At 42.4% G+C, this 19,121-nt stretch overlaps 1 protein-coding gene across 1 annotated transcript; it reads left to right on the top strand.

The window, feature by feature from the left end:
* The first annotated feature begins 590 nt into the window (after positions 1-590).
* Positions 591-19,121, top strand: ZBTB8OS (zinc finger and BTB domain containing 8 opposite strand). Its single transcript, XM_008694461.2, has 7 exons — positions 591-746; positions 12,784-12,808; positions 13,084-13,205; positions 13,426-13,508; positions 14,479-14,531; positions 16,001-16,037; positions 18,705-19,121. Exons 1-7 carry the CDS (start codon positions 614-616, stop codon positions 18,789-18,791), a joined length of 540 nt encoding a protein of 179 aa, XP_008692683.1. The 5' UTR covers positions 591-613; the 3' UTR covers positions 18,792-19,121.

The following is a 19,121-nucleotide window of genomic DNA, read 5'->3' as shown; positions in this document are numbered from 1 at the left end:
ACTGGCCAATCGGAGCGCCCCGAATGATAGTGTGGGCGGGGAAGCCAATTTCGCAGCCTATCGAGACACGCAGAGTCGCTTTCTGCGGATCCGAGGCGCGCGCCCCTCCCCTGCCCCCACACGGCCGGGAGCCGACTTCCTTCGATTGCGCGCGCGCGGCGCCGGTGGGAGTGCGACCGCCGGGTCACGTGAGAGGTTTAGTCCGCACTCTCCAGGGGGCAGCCATTTTCTTAAAGGCTGTTCAGCTCCCCACACTGTCAAAGTACTCAGCTGAGAAATATAGGATGCTTTCGGGTCTAGTTAACAACTCTGGGAGTGAGGCGGAAAGAAAAAGCTTCTAACCACTCAGACATAGGGGTGTCTAGTTCAAGTGTTTCCCTCCTCCCAGGTCCTCCAATTTATTTCTTTCCTTAGTTCTTAGAAAGAACAGATGAAGCAAACGCAGAAAATAGGGCCTTAGCCTATTAAAGATGTGCTCCTAGCGCGGGCCCTAGAACAGAAGTCTTACGGTATAAAGTACATCTGTGAGAATGGAGTCCTGGTCCTTTAAGGGGGCGGGCCAAGGGGGCGGAGTCTAGGGCGGAAGTTGTAAATCAGGGCTGAAGTCCGGCTAATGAAGGGCGGAAGTAGAGTGTCCAGTGCTGCAATTATGGCGCAGGAAGGGGAAGATGTTAGAGATTACAATTTGACTGAAGAGCAGAAGGCGATCAAGGCCAAGTATCCTCCAGTCATTAGGAAGTACGAGTGTGAGTAAGATGGCTCACTTCTCTCATGCCCTTTTTTCCTTGCCCAGGTCTTCCGGCCTCGCCTACCGCTTTACCCCTTAAGGTGCTTCAGGCTTGATCCCATTTTACCCTGTATTGTAGGTCCTTGTCCGGGGGATGATGAAGGAAAAAGCCACCTGGTCTGAGAGTCGGGAAACTGGGTTGCCACATATACAGTCTCTTGAACTTTTTCTACATTTACCTAGTCACATAATTTTGTGGGGTTTTACCAGCGTATTCATTCTAAAGACAATCGTGTTTTCAAGCGTTTGCCGAATTGTCGCCCGTATGTATCTCCAACAGTGGGGTGGTTAGACTGTGGTTACGTTAGAGAACTTAGAAAGCTGAGTAGGGAAGTTCTAACTTGGTTTTTTACCTGGATCGTGTTTTTAGTAAAAAGACCTGGTTTTGCCATGAACAGCTTAGTAACTTAAGGCAAATCACATAACCTACAGAGGACAATAGAATATTAGTGAGATTTTCAAGTAGAAAAATAAAAGTCAGATTTGTGCTCCCCAAACCATAGCAACCTTTAGGGATGATAGCTAAACGTTTATATAGAAGATCAGAATCTGCACTATAGTTTCAGATTTATTATCTCATTTACTCCTCAGGTGAAGGAACTAAAGTGCAAAGAAAGGTTATGTGATTTGCCTTAAGTTACTAAGCTGTTCATGGCAAAACCAGGAGTAAATGAGATAATAATAAATCTGAAACTAAAGGTTGCTATGGTTTGGGGAGCACAAATCTGACTTTTATTTTTCTACTTGAAAATCTCACTAATATTCTATTGTCCTCTGTAGAGTTTATTTACCTTGGCTTACTAGGTTCTGAACTTTCATATCTCCGTAACTTTTTTCTCTTAAAAAAATTTTTTTTTAAGATTTTATTTATTTATTTGAAAGAGAGCGCATGTGAGCACGAGCAGGGAGGGGGAAGAGTAGAAGAAGAGGGAGAAGCCGACTCCCCACTGAGCCGGGAGCCCTACAGGGGGGCTCCATTTGAGGACCCGGAGATCATGACCTGAGCCAAAGGTAGCCGCTCAACCGACCGAGCCACCCAGGGACCCCTTAAAAACAGTTTTTAAAAATTATTTTTAATAAGTCTTATATCTAATTCAAAAAGTACAACAGGTATGCAGTGTGAAAGTCTTTCAGCCCTGATCCCCAGCCATCTAATCTTACGCTCCAGGTCGTCAGCAGCCCTTACCATTTTCTTATGTATACATGCAAAGATGTTCTAACATTTACTTTATTTAACCGGTTCCCAGCTGATAGACATTTATGTTATTTCTAATCTTTCGTTATTAGAAACAATGCAGCAGTGGATATACTTTTGCATCCATTGTTTTGCACATGTGCAAGTGTATCTGTAAATTTCCAGAAGTTACACTGATTTGTCAAAGGATATGTACATTTTTAATGTTAACAATTATTGCTAAATTGATCTCCCGTGAGATTGTGCCAGTTTATACTCTCACTAGCATTGTATGAGCGTCCCTCTTTCCTCTCACTTTGACTCATTTACCGCATAACCATACTTTTTGGTCTTTTCCAGTTTAAATATCTTGTCATATTAATTGCATTTTTAAAATTATAAGTGAGGTTGAACATATTTCTGTATATGTGGAGCTATTTGTATGTCCGCTTCTGGGATGTGTACATTTGTATTCTTACGCATTTTTCTATTGGGTGGTTTTTTTGTTTGTTTACTCTGTAGAAATTTATTTTTATATAGTGAAATTTGTTAACTTTTTTTCTGGCTTCTGGGAAGTCATACTTGGGAAGGCTTTGCCCACTCTGAGATTGTAAAATAATTCTCCTATGTTTTCTTCTAGTACATTTGGAAATGAAAACTTTTTTTTTTTTTTTTTTTTTTAAAGTAAGGTCTACACCAATGTGGGGCTTGAACTCACCACCCGGAGATCAAGAGTTGCATGCTTTATGAACTGAGCCAGCCAGGCGCCCCTGGAAATAAAAACTTTTTTTGAAGGATATAATACATTCACTGAAGAGTACATATATCGTGAGTGGATGTTCACAAACTGAATACACCTGTATAACTAATGATCAGATGGATAAATAATATTATAGCGGCCCAGCAGCCCATCTCATGCTCCTTTCCAATCACTACCATTCTCCCTACTTTTGTTAGCCTGACCTTTTTTTTTTAAGATTTTATTTTTAAATAATCTCTACACCCAATGTGGGGGTTGAACTCACAACCCCCAGATCAACCCTCTCGCTCCACCAACTGAGCCAGCCAGGAGCCGCCAAGCCCCCCCCCCCCACCTTAGCCGGACCGTTAACATCATAGATTAGCTTTGCCTGTTTTTGTACATTATATAAATGGAATTATACAGTATGACTTTCTCTTCTTTCCTTTCCTTTTTAAATTTTAAGTAGGCTCCATACCCAGCATGGGGCTTGAACTCACAACCCAGAGGTCAAGAGTTTGCATGCTCTACTGACTGAGCCAGCCAGGCATCCCCAGTATGTCTACCTTTTGTGTTTGGTTTTTTCTTGCTCATATTTGTGAGAACCATATTTTTGCTGATAGTTATAGATTGTTCTTGTTTTAATCTTGACTACATCCGGATTAGAGTAAGGTAGAAATTAAGTATCTGATTCAGTTATTTTCCAGATGACTTACCAGATGTTCTGACTTCATTTCTTCAGCAGTCTGTCTTTTCCCCTGTGATTCAAATGGGACATCTTTATCATATGCAGAATTCCCCTACCTATATTTAGTTCTGGGGCTGGACTTAAGTGTGCCGTTCCTTTGTTCCGTCTCTCTTCTTACGTGCCAGTGCTGTAGTTTTAATTATTGAGGCTTTATTCTGTCTTTTAATATTTTGTAGGACACTCTCCCATCGCTATTTGCCCCTTTCCTGCCATTCTTTTGTTGTTGTTGAGAGTGAGCGAGTGAGAAAGAGTGGGGGTGGGGCAGAGAGAGAGAATCTTAAGATCTTAAGCAGGCTCCACACCCAGTGCAGAGCCCAGCGTGGGGCTTGATCTCAGCAACTGAGATCACGATCTGAGATCATGACCTGAGCCGAAATCAAGACAGGGACGCTTAACCAACTGAACCACCCAGGTGCCCCGCTTTCTTGCCAGTCTTGCTTTTTTTCCTGTATGTACATAAACGCCAGCTATATATAAATATATGCAAAACTAAGGGAATGGTATGATGACTTTCATGTATAATCACTCAGCTTCAGCAATGAAGAACTTGAGCTTACATAGCATCTTGACAGGAGCAGTAATTTTGTAGAGCAATGACAAGACAAAGGAAAAGCACTTGGTACTTGTGCGGCAGCCAATTGTGGGAAGATAAATGTATGGGGGGGACTAATGGAAGATGAGGGCTAGTTAGGAAACTTTATTGCGTAGATTTCTCTGGTGCTGACTCTGGGTGGATAAGGGTCTAGAGTTTTCTCTGATGATTAATTTCTGTCCTTGCTGATAGGCAGTGGGGAGCACTTTTACAAATTTGTTTTAGGCATATAGTGGGGAAGGCAGAAAGTTTTTCTTTTTTTTTTTTTTTAAAGATTTTTTTATTTATTTGACAGAGATAGAGACAGCCAGCGAGAGAGGGAACACAAGCAGGGGGAGTGGGAGAGGAAGAAACAGGCTCATAGCGGAGGAGCCTGATGTGGGGCTCGATCCCATAACGCCGGGATCACGCCCTGAGCCGAAGGCAGACGCTTTAACCGCTGTGCCACCCAGGCGCCTCAGAAAGTTTTTTATACCTTCTCTCATTTGTCTTCAGCTCAAAATAATCTTTATGCCAGAGTGGCATATATTTGGCTACCTTTCACCTCCTTTCCTATTATTTATTATTATTTTTTTAAGTAGGCTCCATGTTGGTCCCCACGTTGGGTGTAGAGATTACTTAAATAAATGCAAACTTAAAAAAAAATAAAGTAAACCACATATTAAAAAATTACTATTGGTATTTTTCATTCATATTAATTATAAATTTAGGGAGAATTAAAGCTTTAATATTTATATTAGCTTTTTTTCTCTAGGAATAGAGTATTCAAATCTTACTTTATGTATCCTGAGGTTATTTTTAGGTATTTCATCTTTTTTGTTTGCTTGTGTTTTTGTTTTTTTTGAGTAATCTCTGTGCCCAACGGGGAGCTCAGACTCATGACCCTGAGATCAAGAGTTGCATGTTGTACCGACAGAGCCCGTCAGGCGCCCCACATCTTTTTTGTTTCTGATGTAAATGTAACTGATCCTTTCTTCATGATATCCTCTCTATCTTGTTATTGATTATAACTGTGAAAGTTATTGAGTTGTATAATTAATTTTCTACACTGCCTTTTTATGGAATTCTCTTATATTTAGTATAATTTTTAGCTGATACTCTTGGGCAATCATCTCCAAATTTTTTTCATTGCACACTTTGAATTTTGAATGCTCTACTGTCTTATCATAATATATGCATTATAAAACTCTGTTTTCTTTCCTCTGACACCACTTTTTTTTTTTTTTTTGTAAGATTTTACTATTTTGAGAGAGAGCAGGGGAGGGGGGTTGGCAAAGGGAAAGGGAGAGAGAATCTGGAGCAGACACTGCACTGAGCACAGAGCCCGACTTGGGGCTCAGTCCCACGACCCTGAGATCATGACCTGAGCTGAAATCAAGACTCGGATGCTTAACCAACTGAGCCACCCAGGTGCCCCGCCGCTGACAGCACTTCTGACCTGAAATGTATAGTTTCTCCGCATCAGGCAGTGTCCCAGTTCTCCGACACCAACTAGGTGTCCATCAATTCAATTCGTTTCTGACACTAACTCCCCAGAATTAGCACAGACCCCACTGGTTAAGGGCTCAGTTCCACAGGGCTGCTCCCACTTCAGACACCAGCCTCAAAGGGGGCACCTGGGCTACCTACACTTCTGCCTAGCCAGTTGCAGTTTCTGGTGTTGCCATGCATCCCCTCCAACCCCCCTTGGGCTCAAGTTCAATAATTTGCTAGAACAATTTATGAACTCAGGTAAATGCTTTACTTGGGTTAACCAGTTTATTATAGGGGATACAACTGAGGAACAGTCAAACAAAGGCCATGCATTGGGCAAGGTATGGGGAGAGGGGCTTGGAGCTTTCAGACACCTCTGGGCTTGTCATCCTCCTAGCACCTTGATAAGTTCACCAATGGGATGTTCTCCAAATCTTTAAAAGAGTCTCTAGTTCAGTCTCCTGCTCCACTCTCCACAGGCCAAACACACACTCATCGGTGAGGGGGTGGGTTGAAAAGTTCCGACTCTTTAATCACGTGTTTGATCATCCTGGTGACTGCCCCATTCTAAGGCTATCTAGAAGCCGTACGCTGAGTAACTGCAGTAGCATAGACTCAGGTGTGGACAGAAGGGGATTATTAATGAATAACAAGACACTCATCACTTAGGGAAATCCGAGGGTTTTAGGAGCGTTGTCAGAAACCAGAGACAAAGACCAAATATGTATTTTTACTATACCGCAAAAACATTCAGTAAATACAGCAATTAAGAAGGAGAGAAGAAAGAAAGCTAGTTTAACTTTTTAATTTGTTGTACAGAAAAAACCTTTTGCTGAAAAATCCTGTTAATATTTTTATGATGTGTTTCATGATTATATCTATGGAGAGGATCATACATTCATGAGTTAAATTAATCTGTTTCCTAATAATTTAATCTTGTCATTCCACGAATAAATCCCACTTGGTCGTGTACTAGATTCTACTTGCCAGCGTCTTGTACAGTCTTTGAACTGATGTAATGTGAGATTAGTCTGTATTTTCTCCTAGTTCCATTTCTTTCCACAGACGGCCCCCAGACCCCGCCCCCAAGCTTCTCCTGTGGCTCTGTTTTTCCTTTCAGACTCAGCATAGTTGTCATCTCATTTATTCAGTCAGCAATATGATTGAACACCTGTTGTGTATTGGGCACTGAGCAGAAATTGGGAGTAAGAGAATGAGCAAATGCATTGAGATCACCCTTAGTCCCTTGGCTCTTCCGGTGTTAAGTCTTGTTTCCTTTGGGAATTCTTAACTGAACCCCTCAGTCCAAGTTAAATTTATTTCCTATTCCATAGTTTTCAGTTCTCCAAGTGTGGTCCTTGGACCCCTGGGGTTTCCCAGACCCTTTCAGAGGATCTGTGATGTCAGAACTCCTTTCGTAATAATACTGAGATATTTGGTCTTTTACTGTGTTGATATTTGTGCTGATGGTGCAAAAGCATTGAAAGGGTAAAACTGCTGGACCTTTAGCCCCGCTTGAGGCAGCCGCCCCGAATTGTGCTGGGAGTCACTTGACTCCTTCCCGCCGTGTACTTAAAAGAAAAAGTTATTTTGACTTAAAGATGTCCTTGATGAATCAGTAAGGACTGCCAATTTTATTAAATCTTGACCACTGAGTACATGTCTTTTTAATATTCTGTGAAACAAAATGGGAATTACGCATAAAGTGTTTCTGCTGGTTGTCAAAGTATTGATGATTACCTTGAGGAAAAGAACCGTGTAACTGAGTTGTAAGCTGCGTTTTTTGTTTGTGTTTTTGTTTTGTTCTTGTTTTTCATGAAACACCTGTTGCTTTTTTTTTTTTTCCTCTCCAAAGAATGACTGAAAGATATAGTATTGTTATTCAGACAGGGCTATTTGGCACATAATTTCTTTCTTTCTTTCTTTCTTTATTTTTTTTTTAAAGATTTTATTTATTTATGTGACAGAGAGACAGCCAGCGAGAGAGGGAACACAGCAGGGGAGTGAGAGAGGAAGAAGCAGGCTCCCAGCAGAGGAGCCCGATGTGGGACTCGATCCCGGCACGCCGGGATCACGCCCTGAGCCGAAGGCAGACGCTTTAACGACTGCGCTACCCAGGCGCCCCTACACATAATTTCTTTAAATAAAGTGCTGTTACATCAAGGAAAATAACACAATATTTGTTGGCAATGATAAAAGTCAAGGTTTTGAGTGAAACTCAAAATTTGGAAAACCACTGATGGAAAACCATCATGAGCTTGACAGTTTCCCAGTAATTAAAGATCTATGTGATGAGATTGGTGGTGATATTTACAAATATATATGTATATGTGATTTCATTCCATATAATTAAATGTGTCAACATTATCTGCATGAATCAATGAACTGGTATTTTTTTTAAAATATTTTATTTATTTGAGAGAGCACGGGAGAGAGAGAGACCGATGGGGGGAGGGGTAGAAAGAGAGGGAGAAGAGACTCCCCACTGAGCAGGGATCCCGATGCGGGGCTCAATCCCAGGACTCTGAGATCATGACCTGAGCTGGAGGCAGATGCTTAACCAACTGAGCCACCCAGGTACCCTGAACTGGTATTTTTCAAAAGACCAGTACTTTGATTTTATACAATCAGGCACAGATAAGATCCATTTTAGGCACAAGATAGAGCAATGGATTTTAACGTTACAGAGCACAAAAATTCATTGTTACAGCTTCAAAATCCACATTGCAACTAACCTTTAAAAAACCAGCATATTTCAGGGGCACCTGGGTGGCACAGTTGGTTAAGCATCTAACTCTTGGTTTGGGCTCGGGTTGTGATCTGGGGGTCGTGAGATCAAGCCCTGAGTGGGGCTCTGAATTCAGCATGGAGTCTGCTTAAGACTCTCTCTCCCTCCCCCCTGGGTACTCTCTCTCTCTTCCTCTCTCTCAAATAAGTAAGTAAATCTTTAGAAAAAATTAAATAAAAAACTAACATGTTACTAGTTTTGGTGTACCATCAAGGAAGACTGTATGTAGTTTTTCAAAAGTCTATTAAGATGCTCCTGCCTTTTCCTCCAGCATATCTGTGAGGTTCATTTGATGTATGTACTTCAGCCACATCAATGTACTGCAGCACCTTGAAAATCCGACATTAAAAACACTTGCATAGGGGCGCCTGGGTGGCACAGCGGTTAAGCGTCTGCCTTTGGCTCAGGGCGTGATCCCGGCGTTATGGGATCAAGCCCCACATCAGGCTCCTCTGCTATGAGCCTGCTTCTTCCTCTCCCACTCCCCCTGCTTGTGTTCCCTCTCTCGCTGGCTGTCTCTGTCCTGTCAAATAAATAAATAAAATCTTTAAAAAAAAATAAATAAATAAAAACACTTGCATAAATAGTGGCACTCTTCTCACTAAAGTTTTGGGAAAATATGGTTATTTTTCATAAAGATATGCAATATATGTTCAATAAAATGGTTTTATTTTTATTTTTTAATTATTTTTAAAAAATGTTCTTTGTAAGTAATCTCTACCCCCAATGTGGGGTTCAGACTGACAAGAGCTTACAAGAGTTGCATGTCCTACTTTGCTAAGCCAGCCAGGTGCTGTTATTTTTATTTTTTATTTTATTTTATTTTTATTTTTATTTTTTTAAAGGCCAATTTTTTTTTTTTTAAAGATTTTATTTATGTATTCGACAGGATAGAGACAGCCAGCGAGAGAGGGAACACAAGCAGGGGGAGTGGGAGAGGAAGAAGCAGGCTCATAGCGGAGGAGCCTGACGTGGGGCTCGGCTCGATCCCAGAACGCCAGGATCACGCCCTGAGCCGAAGGCAGACACTTAACCGCTGTGCCACCCAGGCGCCCCAGGTGCTGTTATTTTTAAACGAATAAGTATTTAAAAGTTTTTTCAGTTAAAATTTCTGGTATGGTAAATATTGACAGATACAACCCATATGAACCAGACCTCTCTGGGGTCTTCTAAAATACTTGAGTAAAGTGTTCCTGAGACCAAAATCTTTGAGAACTACTGCACTTTAGCAATCTGTCGTTGTCGTTTTAAATTGTTTTTTAAAGATTTATTTAGTTATTTTTAGAGAGAGTGACAGAGCAAGAGCGAGAGTGCTGGGGGGTGAGGGGGGAGAGTCAGATGGAGAGAGAATCTCAAGCAGGTTGAGCGCATGTGGACATTGATCTCACCACCCTGAGATCATGACCTGGGCTGAAACCAAGAGTCGGACTCTCAACCATCTGAACCACCCAGGCGCCCCCTTTTAAATTTTTTTCTTAAATCAAGGTATAATTTACATATATATAGTAAAAGTGCTCAGATATTAAGTGTAAAGTCCAATAAGTTTTGATAAACAGATGGGCGCTTGGCCGGCTCAGTCAGCAGAGCATGCCACTCTTTTTTTTTTTTTTTTTTTAAAGATTTTATTTATTTATTTGACAGAGATAGAGACAGCCAGCGGGAGAGGGAACACAAGCAGGGGGAGTGGGAGAGGAAGAAGCAGGCTCATAGCGGAAGAGCCTGATGTGGGGCTCGATCCCATAACGCCGGGATCACGCCCTGAGCCGAAGGCAGACGCCTAACCGCTGTGCCACCCAGGCGCCCCAGCATGCCACTCTTGATCTCAGGGTTGTGAGTTTGAACCCCACAGCGGGTGTAGAGATTATTTAAAAATGTTTAAAAAAAGGTTTGGTAAACAGAAATATATACGTATTTATCATTGGAATGTATTTTACATTGGATTGTAACCAAACTCCAATCAGGCTATAGAACATTTCCATCACCCTAGAAAATTCCTTTTTGCTTTTTTCCTGTGAGCCCCCACCCACATCCTTACTTTGAGGCAGACAGTTTGGATTTCTATCACCAGAGCCTGTTTTAGAGTTTCACGCAAGTGGAACCACACGGTATAGATTCTTTTATGCCTGGCTTCTTCACTCAGTATCAAATGGACATTAAAGTGGTGAATGGGATTTTATTCAGTAACTACAGTAAGAGAAAGAGCTGAGCTCCATTCTGAATTGCACAGAGGTGATGGGACCTTTTAAAGGGCAAATGCAGAAGAGGGGAGAGAGGGAGCTCAGTGGAATCAGAGGAGTGAAAAATTACAAGTGGTTAGTCTATAAATCCAATTAGGCCTGCAGTATTTGGTAGCAGGCAGTTACCATTCGGATTCTGTCCTCCCACAGGAACTGGGAGTCCTTCCTGATGATTACATTTCAAAGGAATGGCTGTGGAGTCCTTGAGAAGGACCATGCTGAGTTCTAAGGGATAAATATTCACTATTGTAAGCCCTTTTTAGTAAATGCTGTAAGAAAGGGAGGTTAAGGGCCGATTGTCAGGTTTGGGCTGAAACAAACAGCAAATTCTGGCTCTGTAGCGCTTTTTCCAGCAGGTAGTCTCATGCCCTCGGGCTGGGGTGATTCTGGGAACAGGGTTTACGCTGTTCGAAGCCCAGCTGTGCTGAAGTTTGATCACTCTTGGCGCAGGGGTTTTGGATACAGGTCTTAGGTGCTGAGAGTTCTGCAGTTTCCATTTAACGTTTTTGGGATTCATATTAGTGCATGAGTCAGTAGGTCGCACTGTTTTATCACTGAGCAGTACTGCATTGCGTCTTTGTTTATCTCTTCTTCCGTTGGTTGATATTTGGTTTTTAATTTGGGGGAATAAGATGCTATGAGCATTCCGGACACAGGCGTTCATTTTTCTAGGGTTAATATCTGTCATTTAAACTCGTTTATCATCTCTCCTGGTGCCTAAAATGTGTTCCGTCCACAGGAATATTTTTGAGTGAGTTAAGAGTATTTGAACTTTGAGTGCCACCAAGAGACTGTGTTAACGGTGCAAAGTCTGCTAGCCTGGCGTTAGGGACGTCTCAGTTCTAGGCCCAGCGTTGCCTCTAATCAACAGTAGTCTTTAACTAAAGTCACACGATCTCTTCGATTTCAGGTTTTTTCCTTTAAAAAATTTTTTCTTTTTTTTCTTAATAATCTCTACTCCCAACATGAGGCTTGAACTCACGATCATGATCAAGCGTCGCATACTCTGCAAACCAAGCCAGCTAGGCACCCCAGGTTTCTTCTCGTAAGTGAGGGAATTGTAATAAATGAGCTCCATGGCTTCCTTCTAGCCTGAATATTCTATGATCCTAAGTGGGAAAAACTGATAGAAGTCATGATACCAGTGAAGAATAGACTGTGAAATGTTGAGATAACAGATCCAGTGGGAGTTCGTGATAGGAATGGTTGTTACTTTCGGGTATTCCTGTGGGGATATCGGGGGAAAGCTCGTAAACACATTGCAGAGTTTACTTTCTAAAACCACTGTATTAGGCAAGGGCATCATTGAGGAATACTTCATATGAAAGAAATCAACGAATAAAAAACTTGGCTCTTCTTTTAAAAAGACGAACCTAGTTTGGGGCGCCTGGGTGGCACAGCGGTTAAGCGTCTGCCTTCGGCTCAGGGCGTGATCCCGGCGTTGTGGGATCGAGCCCCACATCAGGCTCCTCTGCTGGGAGCCTGCGTCTTCCTCTCCCACTCCCCCTGCTTGTGTTCCCTCTCTCGCTGGCTGTCTCTATCTCTGTCGAATAAATAAATAAAATCTTAAAAAAAAAAAAAAAGACGAACCTATTTTGTATAGGATTTGGTTAGCTGTTCATGAAAAGGTGAGACAGAGAAATCTGGAATTTTGTGTCTTTGATGATGAGGTAGTTCCTAGAATTTTGATCATTCACACAGCAGATATTTAGAAAAGATTTGTTTTATTTAGGAAAAGTAACTAATGGCAGGAAATAGCATTATTGAGATACCACGATGTATTAGACACTTTAGATCACCTAGAAGCTTCTGTCCCTGCTGCCTTCCAGAAATTGTCATTTAAATACAAACCCTGACTTTTTAGAAAATAACCTTTAACAAGGCAATTAACTTTCTTATGTAAATGGATAGCAAAAGGTGAGGTTTGCCCCACATTTTCTTGCTTTTGAAGAATAATGTGTTTTTTGTTTTTTTTTTTAGGATTTTATTTATTTATTTGAGAGGGAGAGAAAATGGGCTGGGGGGTGGCGCAGAAGGAGAGGGAGAAGCAGGCTCTCCGCTAAGTGGGGAGCCCAACACAGGGTCTCCATCTTAGGACCCTGGGATTATGACCTGAGCTGGAATCAGTCGCCCAACCGAGCCACCCAGGCGCCCCGAAAGATAATGTTCTTAATAATGAACTAGAGTTCCTTGTGATTTGCAAGTCAAGTTTAATGACCTATGTATTTTTCCCTCTCTCCCTCAGATTTGGATCATACAGCAGATGTCCAGTGAGTACACACCTGCAATTTATGCCTTTGAAATCATGTTCTTAAATAGGAAGTCTGATGTTTTAATCTTGATGTCCCTAGTGTTAATTCTCTCTTCCTATTTTGGTTCCTTTACAACACGAAAGTGATGGTTTAAAAGAACCCGGTTTCCATCCGTTAGATTGATTGAGGCCTTTGGATTTGTATTTATCATGCTGATTTTATTTTGACCCCGCTGTCAAGTTTTCTCTCTTGCTGTAGATTTTATTACACAGGGCATGAATGTATTTCTCTAGGTTACACGCGTGGGGAGATACTCTGGAGGAAGCATTTGAACAGTGTGCAATGGCCATGTTTGGTTACATGACAGATACTGGGACTGTGGAGCCCCTGCAAACAGTAGAAGTAGAAACCCAAGGTAACCGATTTATTCACAGGGAAGAGATTGTCATGCAAATGTGCAGTGTTCTACATGACTTCAGTGGTTTTCACAATAAGAACGACAAAATCAGTGACGAGCCTGTTCTTCCTCCTTCAGCTAGTCTAAGAAATTCCTTGCGCTTTTAAATTCAAACAAGCGTTTAGAGACAAGAATTGTTCAACGTCATACTATCATGATTCTTCTTGACCCTGTGTAGGAGATGACTTACAGTCTCTGCTCTTTCACTTTTTGGATGAGTGGCTTTATAAGTTCAGTGCTGACGAATTCTTCATACCCCGGGTAAGCAAGGGTGTTTCTTTTTTCCTGAGCAAATGGGTTCTTAGTTCAGATTAAAAAAAAAAAAAAAAAGTGATTGAGAATAGAACACATGATGCAAACCCAAGCCATACAGATACATAAGATGATACTGCTTTGCAGAAAATAGGGTTAACCTGACTTCGCCCGTGTATATGCATTTTGTAATATTTAGATCTCTTACCATATACTTGTCGCTAATCAGGATTGTGTGATAAGAATGCACCTGCTGTCTTCGCCCACACTTTGTATGTCTCCCAAGTTTGAACTATATTTATGTGCATCCATATGTTCCTTTGCCCCATGGGAAATTTAGTAGCTCGGCCATGTTGGCCTACATTTAAAAATTGTTGTCAGCTTTCCTTAACACGAAAAAGGAAAAGCCAAGTGGAGATTGCTTGTTGCCATCAACCTCGAGAAGGGAACCCCTCTCCAACATCATCGTTTACCTAACACACAGGGCCCTCCTTGCTTCCACGGGCCCTCCATTCTGTCCCTTCCCAGCCCCGCTACGTACACGCTTCTAACTGGTCACTTATCGTACAGAGGTCAAGAGCCTACAGTGTTATTTAAAAATGAGCTGAGAATGATTGAGATCCTGTATTGTCCTATTCTGTTTTACAGAGAAATTTCTTGACTCATGTTTTTAGATTGTACATTTTTCAAGAATACTTCTCCTGAATATGTAAGAAAAAACCTTATCTCCTTGAAATATATTTCATTTATTCTACTTTAGTTAACATTTTAATTTTCTGTGCTTCAGAGAAGTCGTATGCTATTATTTTCTAGGAAAGGGGATGACCTAGACATATTTCCGTAAATGAAAATATAGTTGACCTACAATATTATATTAGTTTCAGGTGCGCAACGTAGTGTTCTGACAACTTTTAGATGTGTTTTAGTAGATGGTCTGTTATGAACGTTCTTTTTAAATTGAATTTTTTTTCCTCTTTAGGAAGTGAAAGTACTTCACATTGATGAAAGAAATTTCAAATTACGCTCAATTGGGTATGTTTTGAAAAATCTTTTCAGTAGCAAGTCATGAAGGTTGTTAAAATTCTTCACTGAACCTAGTAGGCAGGAAGACAGAAATGTGAAGTCAGAGGTCCAGTCGCATCCCAGTGGAGCTCTGCGGGTTGAGCTTTAAGAGCCCGAGGAGCAAGGGCTTTGGTCCTCAGCTTTGGAGGACCAGAAGTTTGTCAGAACGAAGTTGGTGTTGGTTCTTGAACCTGATTCCCAGTTTATTGATCTTTAGCGTCAAAATTTTTTGCATGAAGCCTGGCTTGGTGACAGGAACACTGACGAATCCTTCTCGTAGAGCCTCACACCTGGACTCTGTTCAGACTGGTTCCTTCTGTTAACAAATTACACTTTTCCTTCCAGAGTTTGCAAACACTGGATTCGATCTCTTTGATCGGACTTGGTGTTTCCCAAATCTCTTCAGTCATCTAAGGATATCTTTTAGGTTATTTCTATATAAAATCTATTTTTTCCAATTTTTGTTAAATTTGATTTATTTCTTTGCAAAGTGAGGTCTTTTATTATTTCCCCTCCTTTTTTCTTTTTTTTTTTAATGGGTAAAGAGTCAGGCTTCTCCAAGGGTACTTCGCTAATACATAGTTGAACAGAATTTTAAAGCTTTGTTCTTTTGGGGTGTCTAGGTGGCACAGTCGCTTGAGTGTCAGACTCTTGGTTTTGGCTCAGGTCACGATCTCAGGGTTGTGGGACTGGGCCCTCTGTTGGGCTCTGCACTTGGCAGGGTCTGCTTGGGATTCTCTCTCCCTCTTCTTCTCCCTATGCACCTCCCTGAGCCCTGCTCTCTTCCTCTTCTCTCAACTAAATAAGTTTAAAAAAACAGCAACACAAGGCTTTGTTCTTTCTGCTACCACTACTGCTTCTCCTCCTATGAGCTCTAGTCACATTCGTGTTGAAGGGAGAGAAGACACTTACCCCAGGTTCTAGGAGACAACCTTTCTGGGGCTTTCTCTATACAGGCCATGGACATTTTCTGAAAAGTTACAAGGTTTAAGGTTAAATCTTATGATTTAAGGACATATTACAGCATGTAGTATTTTGCCTCTGCGGTACTCAGACCTGCTTTCTGCAATAGGAGATGGTATTTACTTAGTTCTGTAGCCTTGAGTACAGTGAAAATTTCGAGCATGCTACGCTATTGTGAAACAGTAGTCATTAAACAGCGTCTATTGAGAATCGACCCCATACACACGATAGTAGGGCACTTTTTTTTTTTTTTTACGGCAACCATCAACCTTGTTGAAATAGCTATAGCACGGAAGCCCCTCGACAGCTGTATTTACTGGCAGTCAAACTGAAATTTATAGCTTGCTTGCCCCTCCCAGCTCTTTTGGCTTTCTCATATCTGAACCACATTTATAAGGTGTATTTTAAAATACGTAAAGGATAAATAAATATGAAATCTTGGAAGTCTTAATCATGTTTTAATTTTCCTTCTCAAGGTGGGGAGAAGAATTTTCATTGTCCAAGCACCCTCAGGTATGTTTTTAAATCCAGCCATTAAAAACATTTTATGCTTCCTTACCATAAAGTCAGTATATGACGGTAAACCTCAGTGAGTTCTAATAAACTGGTGTGAAGTCGTTTTCCTCAGACTTCTCCGACCATCTCGTGTCTAAACCCTGGGACTTCACACATCTGATCTGGTGGATTAGGAGTCAGTACTTGGGTCCTAGGGTCAGGTTAGCTACAGATGTTTGTGAGACTTAAAAGTCCCTTTGGCTTTTTGAGCTCTGTAGCTCTCCCTTTAATGAAGGTGTTGGACTAGATGTTCTCTGAAGCACTTTCTCCTTTCTGTGCATCTCCAGATCCTGTATTGGCCACCCTGTGCGCCTTTACTCTATAGCAGTCAAATCTGTATGGAGGAATAGGGGCAGGCACATCTTTCTGGAAAGGGCTGGGTCATGTTGGAAGCTTTGTGGAATGAAAGCAATAGAAGAGCAGCATTCAGCTCCTCTGTTGTAACACGACGGCCGCCACAGAACACACAGACGTGAACGACTGCAGTTGTATTCCAGTAAAACATCATGGACACTAAAATGTGAATTTCATATCATTTTCAAATGTCATGAGACACTCTTTTGTGGTCCCCCCCCACCATTTAGAAATGTAAAAACCATTCTTAGTGTGGGGGGGGCTGTACAAAACCAGGTGGCAGGCTGGATTTGGCCCGTGATTTTGCAGTTTGCTGACCCTTGTGTTTAGGCTAAGGAGACCTAAATTAGTTGAGGGTGACTGAGGACTCCTGGTTGCTTCTGGGAGCTGCAGTATCATTTCTTCAAGCACAACATAATGAAATGAAGCCTGGTGAGGGAGCCTTGGGAGAGAAACCAGGAGAGGGAGCCATGTGAATTATAATACAAAAGACACAGTGGAACTTTCTTTTGAACATAGTATGTTTGAGGTGTATATTAGATATCTAAATGGAGATGTCACATAGTAGGCACTTGTCTGTAGGATGACTTGTTCAGGAGGTAGGGAGATCTGGAAATCTCAGTCTGGAAGCCATCACTGAAAGACAATATTCATAGCCATAGGACTAAATAAGATTACCAAGGAAGGAGGTGTAGATAAGAGAGAGTATAGAGAGGACTGAGCTCTGGGGCACTAACTTTGGAAGAGATGGAGCCAAAAATTAAAGGAGAAGGAGAGCCTCATGAGAGAGGGAGCAAAAGAAGAGGGGTGCCCTAAAGCCAGATATCTAATGCTCTTGAGACTAATCGCTCAGAGTGAGATGAGGATTGACAATTGACTGGATTTACTAATCAGTGGAAAGATGTGTGAGTCCGAGAGCTAATGAATGAGAGATAGGGAAGTGGAGGCAGAATTGAGACAATTCTTTCGAAGATTTTGGAGAAAAGGGGAGCATAAGGATAGAACCGTACTAGCCAGAGGGGCATGTGGTGGGGAAGGGAGAAGGTTTTTGGTTTTGTCTCGTTTCAGCGAGGAGGTTTTATAGCACCAGTGTAGGCCATGTGGCAGTGACCTAGGACCTCGGGGCAAATGGATCATGCTGGAGAGGGAGAGGATCATTTCAGAGCAAAGACCTTAAGTTGGGAAGGGGGGGAGGGGATAGAGTGTCCAGGTTCAGGGGTCAGCCTTCTGATAGGAGCAGGGCTGGGCCGTTCGTTGTAACAGGAACCCAAGCGAATGTGAGTACAGATGCAGGAGGTGGTTTGATGGGGGGAGATGAGCCAGTTCTTCCTGGTTGCCCGTTTTCTGTAGGAGGCACGGCCGGAGCGTGAGAATGAGGGAGGGATGCTAGAGGCGCAGATGGAAAGTAATCGTTTCAGAGAGTGAGAAGCTCGGTTTAATGGCAAGTGTAGGATCAATCCCTGGTCAGTGCTGAGAACCCTTCTGAGACTGTGCACGTGACTTCAGGTGTACCAGTTAGCGTGGTGTCTGCTGCCACAGAAAGAAAGTTGAAGTGGATTTAGGTTGTGCTTTTACCAGGCGATTATGGCAGAGGGGAAAAAAGCAAAGGTAGGTGCCTTTCAAATCTGTCTGCGAAATCTTCAGACTTCCTTTATGCCACAGAGCTAGCAAATGCCAGTCACCTATTGCCTGATACATTTGGCGCTGCACAGAATTCTTGTAGATTCTTTTCTAGAACAGGAAGGAACTAAGAGGACATCTAATCCTGTGGTTCTAAACCGGGGCAGGGGCAGGGGGGTGTCATGTATCAAGCACGTGGAGAGAGAACCCCATGAGGTAAAGCGAGCAGGCAGCTGAGGAAGAGAGAAGAGTCCGTGTTCCTCGGGCCCTGGGTCACCCTGCGAGCAGGAGGTCTCGAGGAGGAGCCCTGAGCCAGGCAGTAGGAGAGCTGTGGGCTCCTCCACCCAAGCCATTCGGCAAACGGAAAAGGGGTGCTGGAGAGGTCAGACGGCCTGCGGAGCCAGGTGGGAACAAAGCCAGGATTCGAGCTGCGGCTCTTACGGCCCAGCCGGCTCGCTTTCCCTGAGCGCGCGTCGCATTGTTGCCGGGCGAGTGTAGAATGCTGTACGAGTAACTGCTTGGTTCATGGGGGTTTCAGTTTTTCAGGATAATAGCAAAATTTGGCCTTTCTGCCAGTTGTTGCTAGAGTTAATGATTCTGATTTCGATGTTCACTTTTTCTTTCTCGTTCTTTCTCTAACCCCCACTTTAGGGAACTGAAGTCAAGGCGATAACCTACTCAGCCATGCAGGTCTATAATGAGGAGAAGCCGGAGGTTTTTGTGATCATTGACATTTAAGAAACCACAAAACTGGGGCGCCTGGGTGGCACAGCGGTTAAGCGTCTGCCTTCGGCTCAGGGCGTGATCCCGGCGTTCTGGGATCAAGCCCCACATCAGGCTCCTCTGCTGGGAGCCTGCTTCTTCCTCTCCCACTCCCTCTGCTTGTGTTCCCTCTCTCGCTGGCTGTCTCTTTCTCTGTCAAATAAACAAATAAAATCTTTAAAAAAAAAAAAAACACAAAACAAAACAACCCCCCCCAAAATTCCCTCCTATGAAGATCTGTTTTTTCCCTGTAACTTTTCAGAAGATCCCATGATATAAATCTGCTGTATCTGTTGATAATATGGA

The sequence above is a fragment of the Ursus maritimus genome, unplaced genomic scaffold, assembly GCF_017311325.1.
Source record: "Ursus maritimus isolate PB19 unplaced genomic scaffold, ASM1731132v1 scaffold_32, whole genome shotgun sequence".
Lineage (NCBI taxonomy): Eukaryota > Metazoa > Chordata > Mammalia > Carnivora > Ursidae > Ursus > Ursus maritimus.
This window is presented reverse-complemented; position numbering and strand designations above follow the sequence as displayed.